An 18,570-nucleotide genomic window follows, 5' to 3' on the forward strand; every position below is an offset into this window, starting at 1 on the left:
AAATTGTTGCGACAGTAATTGTGAAGCTCATCGGCTCATAATTGGGAAGTATTGACTTTAGTAAAAACTTTAATGAACTTTAATCATCTGTTTTCTTCCTCTTACCTGGGTCCAGGTCACGTTAATTGATTAATTATATTACTGGGAGTTATTGTTATATATAGCTGGAGTGTATTGACAAAAATGTGATATAAATGTCGATAAATTCATGTATTTAAGACATAATTATAGGCCTTATTGTCCCTACTTGTTTTCCGTCATTATTTGACAGGTATGACAGTAAAAAAGGTATTAAATTGTATTCTAAGTGGGATTAAAGAAGTCTTAAAAAGTCTTAAATTTAATTTGGTGAACCCTGCAGAAACCCTGCATATTTTAAGTTTTGAAAATAGTTCATCCAAACATACTGATAAGAATTTTCAATACCCTAAACCTTATTAGCTTGTTGGTTTTCTATTGGTATTAGCATACATATGGCCAATAAGGTCATAAGAAATTGCAGTAGAGAAATGAGAAAATATGTTTAAGGTAATATAGAGAAAAGAGCGGCTGCACACTGAATAGATGCTCCCAACAAGACGATTTATTAGGTACAATTACAACGTCTTTACCGGGTAATATGTAACATGTGATCAAGAAGGTCCATATGTAGACTTCACCTGATTCAACCCAGGTGTGGATCCCAGGTTGAGCCAATTAGTTACATCAATATGTACACATCAGATTATTGACAATATTTACAACATGAAACTCAGAGAGATGTATTTAAACAAAGTAAATAGATCTCTCGCACTTGTAGTAATACAGTATGTAGCCTACTATAATAATTATATTTACTGCCTACATCACTATATGCAGATGATTCTACATATTCTCTTTCAGGGAGTTACACATTTGATTGCACCCCGGTGATTGATATGGAATAGATCTCTGAGTTTCATGTATAATAATAATAATAATTAGATGTGTACATATTGATGTAATTGATGAGCTCGACCTGGGAGCCACACCTGGAGTGACTCAGGTAAAGTCTATATATGGCCTTACCTTCTCTGCCTTTTTGCCGACACACCTGATCTCTTGTTGGGATGTGCATACGCTACCTTTTAGGCATTTAGCTACTAGAGAGAAAACAGTGTCTCCGTTACATCATTTTTCCATCAGAGAACACTGAGTTGTGAGTTTATTTTTCTACTGCAGAAAATCCTGCTCAGTATCTTGGTCCAAATTCTTTACAAGACAAATTTAAGGGGTAAAAAATATTTGCTTATGTTATGAGTTTATGACAAAATGACATTTGGCTGATATATTGTTATCAGATTTTTTAACACTCTGTGTCTTGTTACCGGTATCATCAAAAATCGGGCTCGAGTTTGTTTCCCATTTGAACATCTGAACACAAATCAAACAAGCATCCTCATTTCTTTACCCTCTTTTTTTTTTTTCTCCTTCTCCCTCACTCCTGGTTGGCGCAGCGCCCCCTCCTGGGTGCCGGGAAGCGTAACTCTCTGCTGAGTGGTCGTCCCATCTGGATGGAGAAGATGGTCCTGGGTCGGGTCAAAGTCCCTCACACCTTCTCCGTTCACACCTACACTCGTCCCACCATCTGCCAGTTCTGCAAGCGTCTGCTGAAGGGCCTCTTCCGCCAGGGGATGCAGTGCAAAGGTGACGACACGCGCATGCAAAGAAAAATTATCTAAAATGTATAATTTTTTCTCTAAACTATTTCATTTCAACTATTATGAACATGTTTTTGCATTCATTGGCCTGACACAGTTGTCACCAGATGAAGATTGACAAAATGCGTTCACTTATTGTAGACTGGATGAATGTTTGATTACATTTTTTTTTACTTCTTATGTCTTCTACTGTAGATTGTAAATTTAATTGCCATAAGAGATGTGCGGCCAAAGTACCTCGAGAATGCCTCGGTGAGGTCGACTTTAATGGAGGTGAGTTTGTTCAACTTGTTACTGTGTACACATAACACACCTGTACACCTGTTACCCTCACTGTAATGTATATTTACAGTAAAACAAAGTCTAATATCATGCGCCACACTGCCTCTGTTCATTTTAACTCATATATATTTATTAATTTGTATTAAAGTGTGGCGAGATCTGTATATGTAAGAAGCAAACAATGCACAGAAGCAGCGCTGTTGTACGTTGTTAACTGCCCTATGAGAACATGAACTTAAGGCAAAACAATTCGGCAGCAGCAAATATTGTATTTGTAACTGAGAGCAAAGTTTATCTTTCAAAAAGAATCACTGTATATCTTAAGTGTAAAATGCTATAGAATAAACAGTTGGTAAATTGGTAAATTATCAAAAATGTCATTAAGGGAGGTGGTGAGGCAAAAACATATTCGACATCTAAATCAATAATTTCTCACTTCAACAACAGTTGCAGTTCAAACATTACAACAGTTGTGTGTTTGGCTGTCCTTCGCCATCGAACTCTGAGTTATGGGAAATGCATGCTGGGATAATTGTCTGCCCCAAGTCCACACAGGTCAGCTCCCAAAGTATCCTCGATAAAACAGATGTAGTAAGAACACCTCCAGGCGTTTGGATCAGACTAAGTGACTTTGAATTTGAACTGGGGCTGAGAAAGGCAGAGAGACCGCTTCACACTTTTTGGTTTAATACTCGCCTCCATCTTTGCTATTGCAGCTACAAAATCCAATTTGGGCAAAGAGAGTGGGGCTAAAGTGGGATGACAATCACTGTGGCTTAGTGTGATAGGTTGGGACACCTGTCAATCAGGCAAATATGCCCCACAAAATATCTCCATTAAAATGTTTAGAATCTTTGTAGTGAGACAATTAAAATCACCACCAAGATTCACATTATTTTTTATTATTGTTTTATTTGTATTATCCTGTTTGTTTGATTCTGTTGTAAAGCACTTTGTAACTTTGTTTAGGAAAGTGCTATTTAAATAAAGTTCATTATTATGTATTATTTCTGGAGAGATATCCCGGCCATTAGAGGAACTTTGACTTAATGAAACCTTGAGAAAAGTTTTTATAAAATCTCTAAAGTCTGTTAGTTTTAAGTCTTGTACTCTTGACTCTTGAAGAACCAGCCAGTCCCAGTATGGACTCCGAGGCGACGATGGAGGTGGACAACTGCGACGTCAACAGTGACGGCGGTCACAGCATTGACGAGCAGGACGACAAGCTCTTCTTCATCGAGGGTCCCTGCACGGAAAGTGAGAAGGATGACGAGACGCTCAGAGCCATCAGGTGAACTGAACCTCTGGATTTCCCATGATCCTCAGGCCACCTGGCCAGCTTCAAACCTTAAACCTGACGCCCAGCTTTGTGATATTTATGTTTTAGTATAGTATTATAGTATTTGCACAAGTCAATGTGTCATAGTGTGTTTTTTTTTAAATCAACACATTAGATTTTATCACCAAAAAGTAATATATATATATATATATATATATATATGAAATATAATTTGATAGGCTTTGAAGGCTTTAATCAAGCTTTAAATTTAAAGTGACGCCATGTAACTGTTGACAGAAGAAATAACACATTCTTCATATTACAAATGAAAAGTTTAATCAATAAAAACTCACCATTGCTTAACTCAATACAATCAGGGTTTTTACTACTACAGCTTTACTTGGTCTGTTAGGACCAGAAGCCGACAGTAGCTTATGGTGGCTTAGCATTTTAGCTAAAATGCTAAGCTATTGTTTTGGCTTGCTTTAAACCTAGCTACTTTATTGGATATTGTTTTCATCATTATTTTCAGTGCTCTTAAATACTTTTTTTCAATAGAACAAGGCAGATGAGAGGGTATGTAAATTGTTTTAGTTCCTGTTAGATTTACTGTAAAATGTGCATTTTCAATCTTTGAGGAACGTCCACTAAAGAGGTAGCATCATAATCATAATGTTTTTTGCTTCAGAATTATAACTTTTAGTCGAAATATCTGGCAGTGTGAGAGTCTTATTGATAAACAACCCCACAGGCAGTTTGTATTGAGGATGGTTTGTGTAGAGAAGCAGAATAAACTTGAAAGATGATTGTATTCTTAAGCATTTGAGTTGTTGCATTTCCTAAAATGTCTGTTTGTGTTTTTATATTTGTTGGCATGCAGCCCGTCCACCAGCAGTAACATCCCTCTGATGCGTGTGGTTCAGTCCATCAAACACACCAAGAGGAAAAGCTCCACAATGGTTAAAGAGGGCTGGATGGTCCACTACTCCAGCCGCGACAACCTGGTGAGAGGAGAGACAAAACACACACACAAAATATACACCAAACATGCAAAACACAAAGCAAATATTCAGCAAAGACACAGGACATGTAGTTTTAGTTATAGTGGAGGCACAGCACCTCACTGGAAATGGAGAGAGCACTACATCACACGGTAAAGGCCACATATTTATTGAGATGCGAGATGCATCAGGTCTGGTTCAATTCAGCAGATGGCAATAACCGATTGATCGCTCACATCGTACAATCGTAATCAGGGCAGTTTGTCACGATGTCCGACAACACCTTCTGAAGGGAAGATGGGAAAAGTGGAGTGAAATGGCAGATGGGGATGTGTGATGTAAAAAAAAAAAAAAAAAAAAAAAAAAAAAGTATCAGCAACGAGTCAAGTTGTAATCCTTATGATTTTTGCCCTGTTGGCTTTGGGGACGCATGCGGTTACCGTGGTAACAGCATGTGTGGTTTAATACTACAGCAAACACTTGTTGAGCGGCTACTTTGTCAGAAATACAACAGAAGAGGGTAGTTGGGTAGTTTAATCTATAATGATTCCTCATATTTTATAAACTGATCACATGTTTTGTATGTAAAATCTTAACTTGAAACTATATCTGTCAAATAAGTGCAGTGGAGTAGAAGTATACAGTGGCATAAAATGGAAAGTACAAGTACCTCAAAAGTGTAAAAACATAAATAAATAAATAAAAGTTCACCACTGTGTTTTACCCAATAGAGTCTGCAGGGAGTTAGTTTAAAGTTTGTATTGACCAGCTGGACTTGTATCATGCATCAATGACTGTGAAAGAAGAGCTGTCTAATTCTGTGGCTGAAATCCACCATATACGTGTGTGTATATATACAGTATATATATATATTGAAATAAAATGCTTTTGATTCTGTAAAGTTTTTATCCTGATAAACTTTTTTGTCTTTCCAGAGGAAGAGACATTACTGGAGGCTGGACAGCAAGAGTCTGACTCTGTTTCAGAATGAAAGTGGAGCCAAGTTTTACAAGGTAAGAGACCCAGTCAGCTCAGATCTGGTTTCAGCTGCTCGGCCAAACAAAGCAGCGACGTGAAGAGAAGACTGAAGGGAGTCAGGTTCATGCAGTAACATTCATGAGACATTAACGCACATCACTGTCTAATTATAACCAGATTATTCACTGTAATTCTTCTTATCAGGTCAGGATGTTTACAGTACGCTGTACCTTCCACTAAGGAAAGTTTAGAAAAGAAAAATATGAGAAACACTTAAAATGTCATAGTTAAATTAACAGTTCAACTGCGTATGATGTTAGTGGTGACATTTTTTCTGCAGACTACACGTTATGCATTTCCAAAACAACATATTTTGAACACAAATCAAAGGACTGAGCGCGGCACAGTGATGCTAACAGGAGAGAAACATTTTTAATCCGCCCCGGTTTATGTTTGATACATATTAATCTAAGATCTAACATCTAAGATGTGGTCTAACTGGCACTGAAATAAGAACGTCAATTTTATTCCGTTTGTAAAGGGGTAAAAACTGATTGTGAGTTACAAAACTTTTCATCACAGGATCCATTTAGTAGCTGTTCAGGAGCTTTTTTCATTGTATTACACAATCTTCCTCAGCAGATGGAGTTTGCTCAGTTGACATGGAGTTGTAGATGTTAATTTTCATTTTTCTGAGCATTTTAAGATACTAAATGGACCTTGCGGTGAGATTGTTTTGTCAACTGTACTGTTCCCAAGGTCAAGAATGAACTTTGAAGCTCAAGTTGATTATGACTATAGCCATGGGTTGACATGGCTTTGTCGATTGTGGCTGTAGCCATGGCTGCGTGCTTCGGTTGTTATGATGTTATGTTAGTTTATAATGGGTGTAACACTAACTACATGCAGGGGTTGTGTTTGTGCAGTGAGTTGATGTGGTTGTGCTGGCTTGAAGCTACCGTACTGAATTCCTGTGGTGTTTTGGTAACACATCTGTCATATCTGATAGAAGCACCGCGGGTTCAAATCCTGTGTGGCTTAACGATACTTTCTTGGCTAATGTTAATAGAAGCAGTAAAGAGTAGTCACAGTACAGCTACCGTAGCCATGTGCATAGCATCATAGAGTCAACCACAGCCCGAGCACTAACCAGATCCACAGCCACAGCTTCACCCAGCTCAGCCAGGCAGAGCAGCTGCAGCTGTGCTCACAGCCAGTGGCTGTTTACTGCCGAAGTTCGACCTTTTGAAAGGAGTAATGAGCAATAAATGCATCATGTAGAGTGTCACATCATCTTTCGTTGGTATCTGCAGAGCGTTTCCCTAAACTGGCAGTGTGTCATAACTGGACTGGAACAACACACTAACTATCCCTACGAATCAGAGGGAATACAAAAAATTAAAAATAGTCCCACCATGACCCTTCGGAGGCTCCGTATAAAACAGAGAAAAAGCAGCAAATCCTCACATTTTAGAAGCTGGAACCAGAAAACGACTGAAACTATTTTCTGTTGATCGACTGACCTATTAATCAACCGTTTTGCACAACAAGCATCAATACTGTTGCTATAGTTGCCTGTAGTTTACTATATATTGATGGCGGATTTTTTAATGGTGGTTAAACTGTCGACCAGAACTAGTATGTTTGAGCCAACCATATAGGAACCTGGATTGTCTGTAGCCATGGTATGATGTGAGATCAGGAATTAAACATGAGGTTAAATGTTGAACTCAAAAACTCAGGTGACAAAAGTTTCTGCGACTTTCCAACTTATTTGATCCAATTTTGAATTTCCAAGACGGAAAATTTGTTTCCTCGAAATAAAAAATGATCATATATGAATTCAGGTCAGTACAGCTGCAGCTCTTTTCATTCTCTATCATTTTCCTCTCTCATGCTCCACCTCCTTTCATCCTGTGTCTGCCAGCGACCTGTTGACCTTTACCTCAAAGCGCTGCAGAAACCTTCCTTTGAAGAGAAAGCGAGAGCGGGGTGAGGGAGGGGGGCAAGGCAGAGATTTGTGGTGGTTTTTGGGACCTCGGGTCGCTTCCCTGCCGTCTCTCTGGCTCGTCGCCACGCTGCCTCGTGCCCAAAGCGGCTGAGGCACGTCCTGCCTTTTAATCATAGCGGCAGGATGAATAGATGCTGATCGGAGTTTGTGGTTGGGGCTGAGGAGGGGTGAGGGCGAACTTGGCAAAACACAAAACGTTCAGCTGACACCGAGGGGCATGAAGACACCACCGGGCCGATCGTTCGCCGTTATATGTTTGATCTGGCAGGGTTTAGGGTTTTTGGAGGGGTGGAGAGGTTTTTTGGGAGGAGGGGGGTGCACTCTGCCAGAAAAGGAAGGAAGGGAAGTTTCAAACACTGAAATTCAAAGAGTGTCTCAGTTCAGCAGAGAGAGGAGAGGTGTTAGGATGGAGGGAGCTGGGGAGTAAGCAACCAGCTGAAACTGTGTCCTTTGTGGATGCTTCTTATTGGCTGCAGTGACTCTTAAATGGTTCTTACAAGGACAATTTACCAGAATTTGAAGGGAGGAGATGTTTGAAGAAGTGCAGAGGTTTGAGTTTCTGAGCTGAAAGTGGAGGTACGCCCAACAAAAGGAACATTTTTTTGATTACTTCGGTCTTTTATGGCGCTTGTATGTGACCTATGACAGGAACAGGAATCAAAATGTTCTATTTGACTCTCTCTTTATCCTAACAAACTACAGGAGATCCCCCTGTCCGAGATCCTCCAGGTGGAGCCGGCACAGGACTTTGGCAGCCTGCCCCAGGGCAGCAACCCTCACTGCTTCGAGGTGATCACGGCCAACATGGTGTACTACGTCGGGGAGGACAACGGCGGCCTGTACCACAACCCCATCGTGGCGGCGTCTGGTGTGGGGCGGGACGTGGGCCAGAGCTGGGAGAAGGCCATCCGACAGGCGATGATGCCTGTCACGCCCAAGGCCAGCGTCGGCACCGGGCCCGGCCAGGGGAAGGACCACAGTGAGTAACTGCCTGAAACAGCCACTTTAGTCTCGCTGGCATAACAATATCTAAAAATAACAATATAGCTAAGGCTTAAAGTGCGTTTTTATAAATCTTCACCAAAAATACCTGGATTTTTTAAAAGAAACAGAAACCAACAGCAGTAGTTGTTTGTTTTGTTTAGTTGCTGATTCTGATCCCTCTTAAATAGTAGAAAAAATCCTGATAAATACTGATAAAGCTGTCCGGACTAATGCTGATGTCCTGGATGTCTTGTCCTCTGCTAGACCGTTGATTAAGCAGCACAGGTGAGTGAGTTCACAGCAGGATACACCAGAGTGTCATCTGTGTAGAGGCCCTTTTACATTTTTAGGGCGATTCGTTCACATGTCTCTTAAAACAGATCAATGAATGTACAATACACAAACAAGGCAAAATTTCATTGTGCTGAAATATGTCATTTATTTTATTTGCTTGAAGGTCAGTTTTCGCCTGCGATAAGATACATTCAGCCAGTCACAACAAGCAGCATGGCAGCTGCATGGCATTGTAACAAAAATGGCGGATCACCTTACAGCTGTTTGTTTACCACAGCCTCAGCCTCTGTAGATTTTATTTATTTCTAAAAATTATTTGTCATTTTTGCTTTTATTGGAAAGTTGATAATATAGAGGTAGACAGGAAATGGGGGGGTATGACGTAACAAATCCCATAAAAGGACAAAATAAATCTGTCTGTCTTCCTGTCTGTGGCTCTCAGCTCCAAGCTCATTGGTTTCTACTGAAGATGTAAATCTTCAGTAGAAATCTGGATTACAAATGAATACATTCAGTTTTTAAAAGGTTCAGTAATTCCTAAAACAGCTGGCCACTGTAGTTTTTACCAAACATTATTCAAATATTCAAACAGGAGGAAATAGTTCATTTGTTGGACTATTTTCGGCCGCAGATTTGTTGCGCTGGTGCATATTTATGGCAACAGGGTGTTGGTCTTTGCATGGGATTTGTTGACAATAAGAAAAATATATCACCAGACTTATCTTTTAACAAGTAAATGCCATGCCTACGTACGATGTGTGGAAGCTTAAAGAAAATAATATTCTATAAACGATCCTGAGGTGGCCCACGAGTTGTCAGGGCTACAGGGAGTCTCCTTGTTAAAGGAGATACAAAACTTGCATTCTGACGTTAATATATGCAGATATTTTGATCTTTATTGTTATCTAGTATTTAACAAAAGGCAGATTTTGTATCATGCATATTAGAAAGCCCTACCCATTGAGCTTTACGAGGACTTGAACCCACAACCCTGGGAGTTTAACTGCATGTCTTTACCCTTTGACACGGAAATGGAGTCACTTCTCATATCAGATTAGACTGATGTGTTTTTATGTTTTAATGGATGTGTGGATTTGTCTGTGAAGAGCTTCCAAATATTGTTTCAGGAGACAATTGTTATACAACCTCACCACACACACGCACACAGACCGCCTGTTGACATTTTAACATGATTGAAGGGATTTCAGAGGATTTTCCGCTCTGATTCATCTCAGGTTAAAGTGTCTTTTTGTCTGAAAATAAGAGTTTTAAGTTTCAACCCAAAATTAGATCTCCTGCACTAAATACCTAAATGGACCTCACGACATTGAAAAAAAAGTCACCATTAACTATTATGGAACGCCTTCATTGTTATAAAACAGTTTGCAGTCAGCTGTGTTTTCCACCTGCTGAGTAATTAACGTCAAGCTTCAGTTTCTTTCCAAAAATAGATGTTTTGTTTTGCAATAAAATTACAGCAACACACATCAATAAGTTAATGGACAGATGATGTAACACGGCTTTTTGTTTTTTGATCATTTCAATGACAAACAGTCCAACAGTGGACCTTCGTCACTGTAACAATACATAAGAAGAGTAATGTAAAACCAAAAAGATGACTTACAAAAACATGCAATAAAAACAAAGCAGGCAAATATTAAACTACATTATCAAACCCACTGAAACTCTAATACAGATATAGTACTATCAATAAAGTTACATAAACTATGAATAGTGATCGAAGAGTGATCAGCAGACACGCAAGCACTAATGCTGCGTTCACAGTCTGCGTGCTCTGATTTGTTTACTTCCGTTTGAATCAATTGAATCCAAAATGTTCAACATTAAAACTAAACATGTGATGTAACCTTGAAATTGTGAAATAATTCAATACCATTTTCAAACTCAGCTCATTATTATGAATGTTACTTAATCCTGCTTCTTTTCACAATAACAGATTTTTATTGCAGGTGATTTGTATTTAATTTCAGCAGTTTTTATTTTATGCCGTTTCAACACCAACAATATATTTTTGTCTGTATTTACAGTAAATTTTATAATGACACATTTCTCTAATTATGGACACTAAGGTCTCCACGTGTCCTCTTCCAGGAAACTGTGTGTTATGGAAAGAAGGTTTAAGATTTTTAAAGGAAGTTTAACATTTTGGGAAATAAGCTTTTCCCCCAAGAGTGCGTGTGGAGCTGGAGTCAGGCAAAGATTAGCCTAGCCTAGCATAAAGACTGGAAGCCAGCTAGCCTGGCTTTGTCCAAAGTTCAAAAATACTCCTCTAAAGCTCGCTATTTTCCAAAATGTCAAACTATCCCTTTAAGCTCCTGTAGATGAAACTTCCTGCACGTTATTCAGAGTAAAAGCCCTCCAGGGTTGGGAATGGATTCTGCTCTCTGAATCGCTGGAAGGTGAAACAGTTGGAGGAAGTGTTGCGTTCACATTAACACATTTCCCTCGATGAAGTTACATAAACTCTCTGACCTAAACCGTGACCTGAATATCAACAGGCTGCCTACCTACAGCAGACTGTTGGAATTGATCGCAGAGGGATGACCCAATCAAACCCCGGCCAGCGATCTGAAATCAATATCAGCTCATCAGTGGAAATTCACTCGCAGCAGAGGGTTTCCTCCACACAGAACGCGCCCTCGGCTTTTTAATGTCAGGCTGAATCAACACAGTGTGCAACAGTTTGTGACGCTTCGAGACGGTTTCCTTTACATGCACAGATACTTAAACGCAGAGGAAGAGAGGCAGGAAATAGAGGCTTTAATTTTGTGAAATCTAGAAAATGATTTGGAGATCATCATCCCAGCTGGAAACATCCTCGCTGTTCCTTCTTCACGTGTTGAACAAACAAATCTGTTGGTTTGATCTCAGCTGGAAATCTCCACTGTCATCTCTTAACAAACAAGGAAACGTAGGAAATGAGATTTTAATGATTTGAAGGTTAGAAAAATAAAACCTCACACGTCTCTGCTGTAAGTGAAGGGAGTTTACATGTGTGTAGTTTATGGGTTACGATAACTGTGGCTTGTAGATGAATATACTGTGTTTTTTGTCTCGTGTCTCCTCAGAAGAACTATCTATGAGCATATCAGTGTCCAACTCCCAGATACAAGAGAATGTGGTAAGTCATCACTCATTATCTTATGTTGCAATTATTCACTGAGGTTATGACAAATGTCTCATATGATAAACCAAACATGTTCTGTGTTGAATTTTTTAAAAATGGTGAGAAAGATAGCAAAGGTTTTCTCCAGTATCTGAAGATGAATTGAGTTTAAACAGATTTTTTCACTAACAGAGTCAATATAACTAAATACATACATTTTTGTATGAAGCTCAACCAACTACAACAGTAAAATCCTGTTTTTATATTAATACATGAGTAATAATAATCTAACTATATAATACACAATAATAGTATAACAGTCACAGGGGACATTCTGCATTGAATACTTTTAATACTTTAATTTTCCTGATTATGCTTAACATTAAGTAACATTTCCAATGCAGGACTTTCATTTGAGTATTTTTTACAGTGTGGTATTAGTACTTTTATTTAAGTAAAGGATCTGAATACTTCCACTGCTGAACACACCTTAACATTAGCATACTTACATAGCATGTTAATGTGCCCATAGTTAGCATGTTAAATGAAAGTTAACAGCTATTGTGTATTGATTATTGCAGATGTTGAGCATGTCACTTACCCTGTTAGCAAGGTAACCGTAGCATGCTAATATGTTCACAGAATGTAACTTAAGCTCGTAAGCATGTTCACGTGTACAGTTGACATGTTAGTCAGCATTAATTTCAAATGATGCACAAAACATAATCTTCATATTCTAGTGTCACAGAGTTTATAGGTGTCACTAACTAATAATCCGGACAGACAAATGTCTGATTTACCTATTTATATACTTGTTTTTAATAGTTTAATTTGACGACATGTGAACCTGTCTGATCTCTGTTGTTCAGGACATCAGTTCAGTATATCAGATCTTTGCTGACGAAGTTCTCGGCTCCGGACAGTTTGGGATCGTCTACGGAGGTGAGTCACATGGCAGAAAACTTGATAAAATTAGACACAACTGCACTGGCAGCTATTACGGTTCAAACCCAGTGAAAATGGGTAGCCTAATGCGATCACGTCACCCTCCTGAATCTGCCAAAAAGGGAGCTCACAGCAGTCTGTCTGAAAATGTGAGAAAACATAAATGGTTAAATTTGTGGATCATCGTCGTGTTTCCCTTTATTCCTGCTTATTCCACATAACTCTCTCTAAAGTTATCTGCGTTACAGATTAATAAAAATATCAGTAGAGAGCTAAAATGTTGTCCCATCCCCCTCGTCCTCTGCAGGTAAACACAGGAAGACCGGCAGAGACGTGGCGATCAAAATCATCGACAAAATGAGGTTTCCAACCAAGCAGGAGAGCCAGCTGAGGAACGAGGTGGCCATTCTCCAGGTACAACACACATTCAGACAACAATGAATAAAGTGATATAAAATCTGATCATAAAGCAGAACCAAGTTGTTAGCGCTCTTAAGACTAGTTTTTAACGTTCCCCTCGTGTTTCTGACAGAACCTCCACCACCCGGGGATCGTTAACCTGGAGTGCATGTTCGAGACGCCCGAGCAGGTGTTCGTCGTCATGGAGAAGCTTCACGGGGACATGTTGGAGATGATTTTATCCAGCGAGAAGAGCCGACTGCCCGAACGCCTCACCAAGTTCCTGGTCACACAGGTCAGTGACAACCGGGAACCTCTGAGTGAACCAAACAACAGTCCAAAACCCAAAGTTATTAAGTTTTCCATAATATAAAACAAAGAAAACCAACAAATCTTCACATTGGAGAAGCTGCAACAAGCTTTCTTAAAAGATCATCTAAATCATTAATCGATTATTAAAATAGCTTTTGATTGACTAATCAATTAACTGACCAATCGTTGCAGCTCAAACGTTAATGTTGTGTTTACAGCGTGCCCTGGCTAAAACACCTATTAATGCATTATAAACATGGTGGTGTAGATATAGAGTTCAGCATGATTCTGCAGCCACACGGCACATTTATCGAAACCGATTTTGATGCAACGTTCAGGAAAAATTTGGCCATTTTTAGAGAACGGTGACACACGTTTTTTAAAGTTTTTTTGAGTCTGTGTGTGTGAATTACTGGCCAGCAAACATTGCATTTGTCCAGTCAGCTGTAGGAAGGATTCATGTTGATGTCTGAGTGAAGCAGAGAACTGTCATTTGTTTGCAAATTCTGACAGAGGACTGTTGAGTGTTAAATCAGCTTGTACGTGTTGTGCCCATAGATCCTGGTGGCCCTCAGACATCTTCACTTCAAGAACATCGTCCACTGTGACCTGAAGCCGGAGAACGTTCTCCTGGCCTCAGCAGAACCCTTCCCTCAGGTGAGAACAAATCATCTTAAAACTCGAATTATTGTCTCTCATTTCTGTTGCTTTTAATGTTTGATGGGACTTCAGAGCTCAGCAGCACAATCACAACCTCTAATTAAATGTAGTCTTACTCTAGAGGAACCTTCACCCCTCTCGTCCTCCAGGTGAAGCTCTGTGACTTCGGCTTTGCTCGTATCATCGGGGAGAAGTCGTTCCGTCGCTCGGTGGTCGGCACTCCGGCCTATCTGGCGCCCGAGGTGCTTCGCAGCAAAGGCTACAACCGCTCTCTGGACATGTGGTCGGTCGGCGTCATCATCTACGTCAGCCTGAGCGGGACGTTTCCCTTCAACGAAGACGAGGACATCAACGACCAGATCCAGAACGCCGCCTTCATGTACCCACCCAACCCCTGGAAGGAGATCTCAGAGCAGGGTAAGGGACGGGTTTGGGCTCTCGTGCGATAAATGATCAAATTGCAGATTCTGGTGTTTTAAATATGGAACTAAGACATAAAGACACTGTAGTACCAGAGCTGAAGTTATTATAAAGTCCATAAGCAGTTTGAGACGAAGTTTTAAAAAAAAAAGAAAATGGACAAAACTCCTCAACATCCAGCTGATAAATGATGATAACTATTTTGATAATTGATTCATCATTTAAGCCATTTTTGAAGCAAAAATGCAGAAATTCTCCAGTGTGAGGATTTGCTGGTTCTCTCTGTTTTATATTATTGTAATCTCAATATTTTTGGGTTTTGGACCTTTTGGACAAAGTAAGACATTTGATGACTTCAACAAGGACTCTTCCTGTTGAATCAACTGTTTATCAGTTACAGTGTGGAGAAGAAGTCTGTGTATATATACATATCATACAGTCTACACAGCTGACACATTTTAAGGTTCTTTTATCTTTAAAGGTGTTTTATTTGAGCAATTAAATATGTTTCCCTTTGAAAATGAAACCCGAGACATGATTGTGGATTAATAATTATGTAATTCTACAGCAAAGGGATGGAGATGTTTTGGTACAATGTGAATTAAAAAATTTAAGGGTCGTTTGTTCTTCCTCACAGCCACAGACATCATCAATAACCTGCTGCAGGTGAAGATGAGGAAGCGCTACAGTGTGGACAAGTCACTGAGCCACCCCTGGCTGCAGGTAACCAAACTGCTTTACTTTTACAAACATTTGGAAACACTGCAGAAGGACATGAAAGGTGTCAAAGTGAATAGCTGGCTTTCCTACAGCTTTCAGAAAAGTAAAAAATTCACACAGGTTTGTAGTGGAGGGACAGGATGATTATAGATCTTATGGCAACATCCTGCAGATAACGTCATCGAGGAATCACCTGTGAGAGCTATAATCACACCGTATCTTTACATGCGCTCAAGTGACCAGGTTACTCAGAGAAATCCGGTTACGCTCGTACAATAATATAATATTAACCTGGTGTAAACATGTGAGTCAGTAATCAGACCTTGTTTTGGAAGCATTACGTGCATATTTTAAGTGTTGTAGTGATACATTATGCTGCTTCCTGACTTTTATTGTGTGTGTGCTTTTCCTTACACCGCAAATGTGTCTGAAGTTTACAAAAAAAAAAATCATATTTAGACCTTCAGAGGCTACTTTGTGTTTGCTTCAGTTTTAGTCAGACTTTGAATGGAGTTATTTAGAAAACAAAGATGCACAGTGATACTTTCCCTGTCTGAAGTCTTTGTAATGCACAAAACCCGCTTACATATATACATGGCCAAGAAATCGACTTTCTCCAGGAGAAATCTTGCTGGGAAATCAGGTTTCTCTAATCCCCCACCAGATTTCTTGTTCACACACTGTTTTGGAGTAATCCAATTGCAAACCATGTACTATTGATTTAAAGCCCCTGAAAACGTGGTTTCAAATCTTAAGTATTTCTCTATAACATTAAATATTCATTACTTAATGTTCAACAATCAAACTTAAAGGGGAACACACATCAACGTGTTTCCAGTACCAATGCATATGCGAAAAATGCAGTGGTACCACTTCAAATCAGTGACAAGAGCACAGACAAATAAACAAAAACACAAATCTGTCATGTGAGATATCCAGAACTGTTGCGTTGATGCTGGAGTAAGTAGCTGATTGAGAAAAATGTTTTCAGTGACTTTAATGGTGGTTCTTTCGGTTTGAATTTTGAAGCAGCTTGCTTTTTGTTTACCGTTGTTGTTCTCGTCATCTTGCAGGACTACCAGACCTGGATGGACCTCAGGGAGTTCGAGACGCGCCGAGGCGAGCGCTACATCACCCACGAGAGCGACGACGCCCGCTGGGAGGAGCACGCCGACGAGAGAGGCCTGCACTACCCCAAACACTTCATCATGTCACCCAACCTGGACGACATGGAAGAGGACCCCTAGTGGCCGCCGGGTAAACATTTCCTACAATGGAGCGGCAGATCCGAGGAGTCCCTCAACGGTTGCAGCGGACACTCTTGAGTGCGAGCTTTCCCCAAGATGGCGCGGGACAACGTGTGTTTGAGGACGCGGTGGTCAGGCAGATGTTTGAGGACACTGTGACATGCTCACTGTGGCGATAATTCAGGTCCACAGAATTTTAATTTTAACACCTTGTTCCTATTTTACTGCATTTTTCTACAAGCCATAACAAACACACCCCGTGAGCCAAAAGCTGGAGGGATTTGTTTTCCCAGAATTCAACATTCAATAAATGTCTGCGCTGCCAGTCAAGCCGCGGAAGGGCTAGCTAAAAACAAATCCAGAGCCTTTATATACTTTTTCAGCTCAAATAGCATATTTTTATGACGTTGTTGTTACATTTTAGATCTCATAAAGCTGTGTAGAGATGTGAGGTAATTTTCACATTCTGTTAAAGTCGTCCTACGTGACGCTAACTGGAACTCAGAAGAAACAAATGTGTTATGTCTTGATTATGTACTGACTATAATGTTCATTTTTTTCGTTGTTCCTTGTTGGGATATCTTTGCACTATTGGGAAACTCTTTTAAAAGGGGAATTTCACTGATAATAACTTTTGGTTTGTTAATCTGCAAAAGTAAACTTCTACCTAATCTGTTTTATGAGGACCGAGTTTGTAGAGCTTCAGGAAATGTTAGCATGGTCACATGCTGACCTTAGCATGCTAACATGCTAAATGTCACAATGTTAAAGAACAAAATCCCTTATTTTTTTCCACCCTTCATCTTATTCTCATAGTTGTGGCTGTTCTGACTAAAATGTCATGCTAACTTTGCACAGACCACCTCCTTTGTTGAGATTCAGGAAACGCAACAATCCCGCAAAAAATATAAAAACAGAGGCAAGCATTAAACCTTCAAACTTCACTTGTCTCCGAGTCTAACACAGAAAGTATCTTCGTAGATTAGCTTTTGTTGCTAACTGCATAGGGATCTAACTAGCACCCTAACTAGCACAGCAATGGTAGCATGTTAAAATGCTCAATGTTAGCTGCTTAATTGTTAACCAGCTAGCATAATGTAACATTTAGCATCTTAGCTTGTTAGCGTGTTAACAATTCCCTGTGAAAAAGTAGAGTTTAGCATTCAGCATGTTAAAATTTTAACTTGCTAACATTTAGAATTTTAGTGTAACATGCAAACTTTCAGTATGTTATTTACTATATTATTAGTCATTAGTTTCAGAGGTATTCTAAATCTGTGACTTTTACATTTTCGAAGGAGGATTCATCCTCTGGGGATCTTGAATGTCTGAACCAAATTACATGTCAATCCATTTCACTCTTCCATCTAAAAAGCCAACAATAACAAATTGATTTGTTAATTTTTATTTTTTTTTGCTCTATTTCTGACAGAATTATTTTAAGATTCAGGACTCATAAAACTTAATTAAAATTCAACTGACGAGCAGACACCAGGCTGCTGCATAACACTTTTGCAGAGAAACAAATTCCGAGTTATTTTCAGAGTGATTCTTTCTGAAACTTTGGATGAAGATGAGCTGGGAATCGAGCTGCTATTGTCCTTCTTTGTCTTTTTGTGGAAACCTGCCTGAGAGAAAACAAACAGCTGAACTGTACAGCGTTGTTGATCCTGATCTGACTCCAGCCTGAGAATTTAATTCACATGTTTTATATTTTTGCAAGAAATGTTGTGTCATGTGGATTATTTTGATGGGAAAATATTAAAGCTGAATGGTTTACTTTGAAGAAAATCTCATTTTATATCCTGGTTATTCAACTGAGACTCTTATTCTTAGCAACATATGGATGCAACAGTAGAAGGAAACAACCAACAGCAGCATCATTGATGTATATACGTATAATTCATATAGATCCTTGCTTTAATTCCCACAAATAACTTTTTATAAAAAGATAGACTAAGAGGAGTGCTGGGGGAGGAAAACAAACAAAGAAGGTAAGATGAAGTGTTTGACTAATGCTACCAAATAGTTCCAGGAACTAAAGGAGCCACAGCAACTAAAATCAGGAACTAAAAGTCCCCTTTCTACCCTGAAAAAGTTCCTGCGTTGGAAACAGGCTGTAACTTTTGGCTTGATATAAAGTAGGACTAACTTTTAAGTCTTAACTCTTTGGGGTTTAAAATATCAATCAAACAACCTTCTGAGACATTCATATAATAAGCATTTTTGTAG

General features: G+C 39.4%; 1 protein-coding gene across 1 annotated transcript in view; it reads left to right on the forward strand.

Moving 5' to 3' along the window:
- The window catches only part of LOC122863030 (serine/threonine-protein kinase D3-like), a 45,188-nt gene extending 27,054 nt beyond the window's left edge, over positions 1 to 18,134 (forward strand). Inside the window, 14 exon segments of the mRNA XM_044169059.1 lie at positions 1,476 to 1,665; positions 1,875 to 1,952; positions 3,087 to 3,252; positions 4,121 to 4,244; positions 5,177 to 5,254; positions 7,933 to 8,209; positions 11,598 to 11,650; positions 12,505 to 12,577; positions 12,888 to 12,994; positions 13,113 to 13,274; positions 13,850 to 13,948; positions 14,101 to 14,368; positions 15,009 to 15,094; positions 16,165 to 18,134. Of these exon segments, the coding sequence (XP_044024994.1) occupies positions 1,476 to 1,665; positions 1,875 to 1,952; positions 3,087 to 3,252; positions 4,121 to 4,244; positions 5,177 to 5,254; positions 7,933 to 8,209; positions 11,598 to 11,650; positions 12,505 to 12,577; positions 12,888 to 12,994; positions 13,113 to 13,274; positions 13,850 to 13,948; positions 14,101 to 14,368; positions 15,009 to 15,094; positions 16,165 to 16,338 (1,935 nt within the window). The 3' untranslated portion in view covers positions 16,339 to 18,134.
- Positions 18,135 to 18,570: the final 436 nt, after the last annotated feature.

This window comes from Siniperca chuatsi, linkage group LG16, assembly GCF_020085105.1.
Source record: "Siniperca chuatsi isolate FFG_IHB_CAS linkage group LG16, ASM2008510v1, whole genome shotgun sequence".
NCBI classification, from domain to species: domain Eukaryota; kingdom Metazoa; phylum Chordata; class Actinopteri; order Centrarchiformes; family Sinipercidae; genus Siniperca; species Siniperca chuatsi.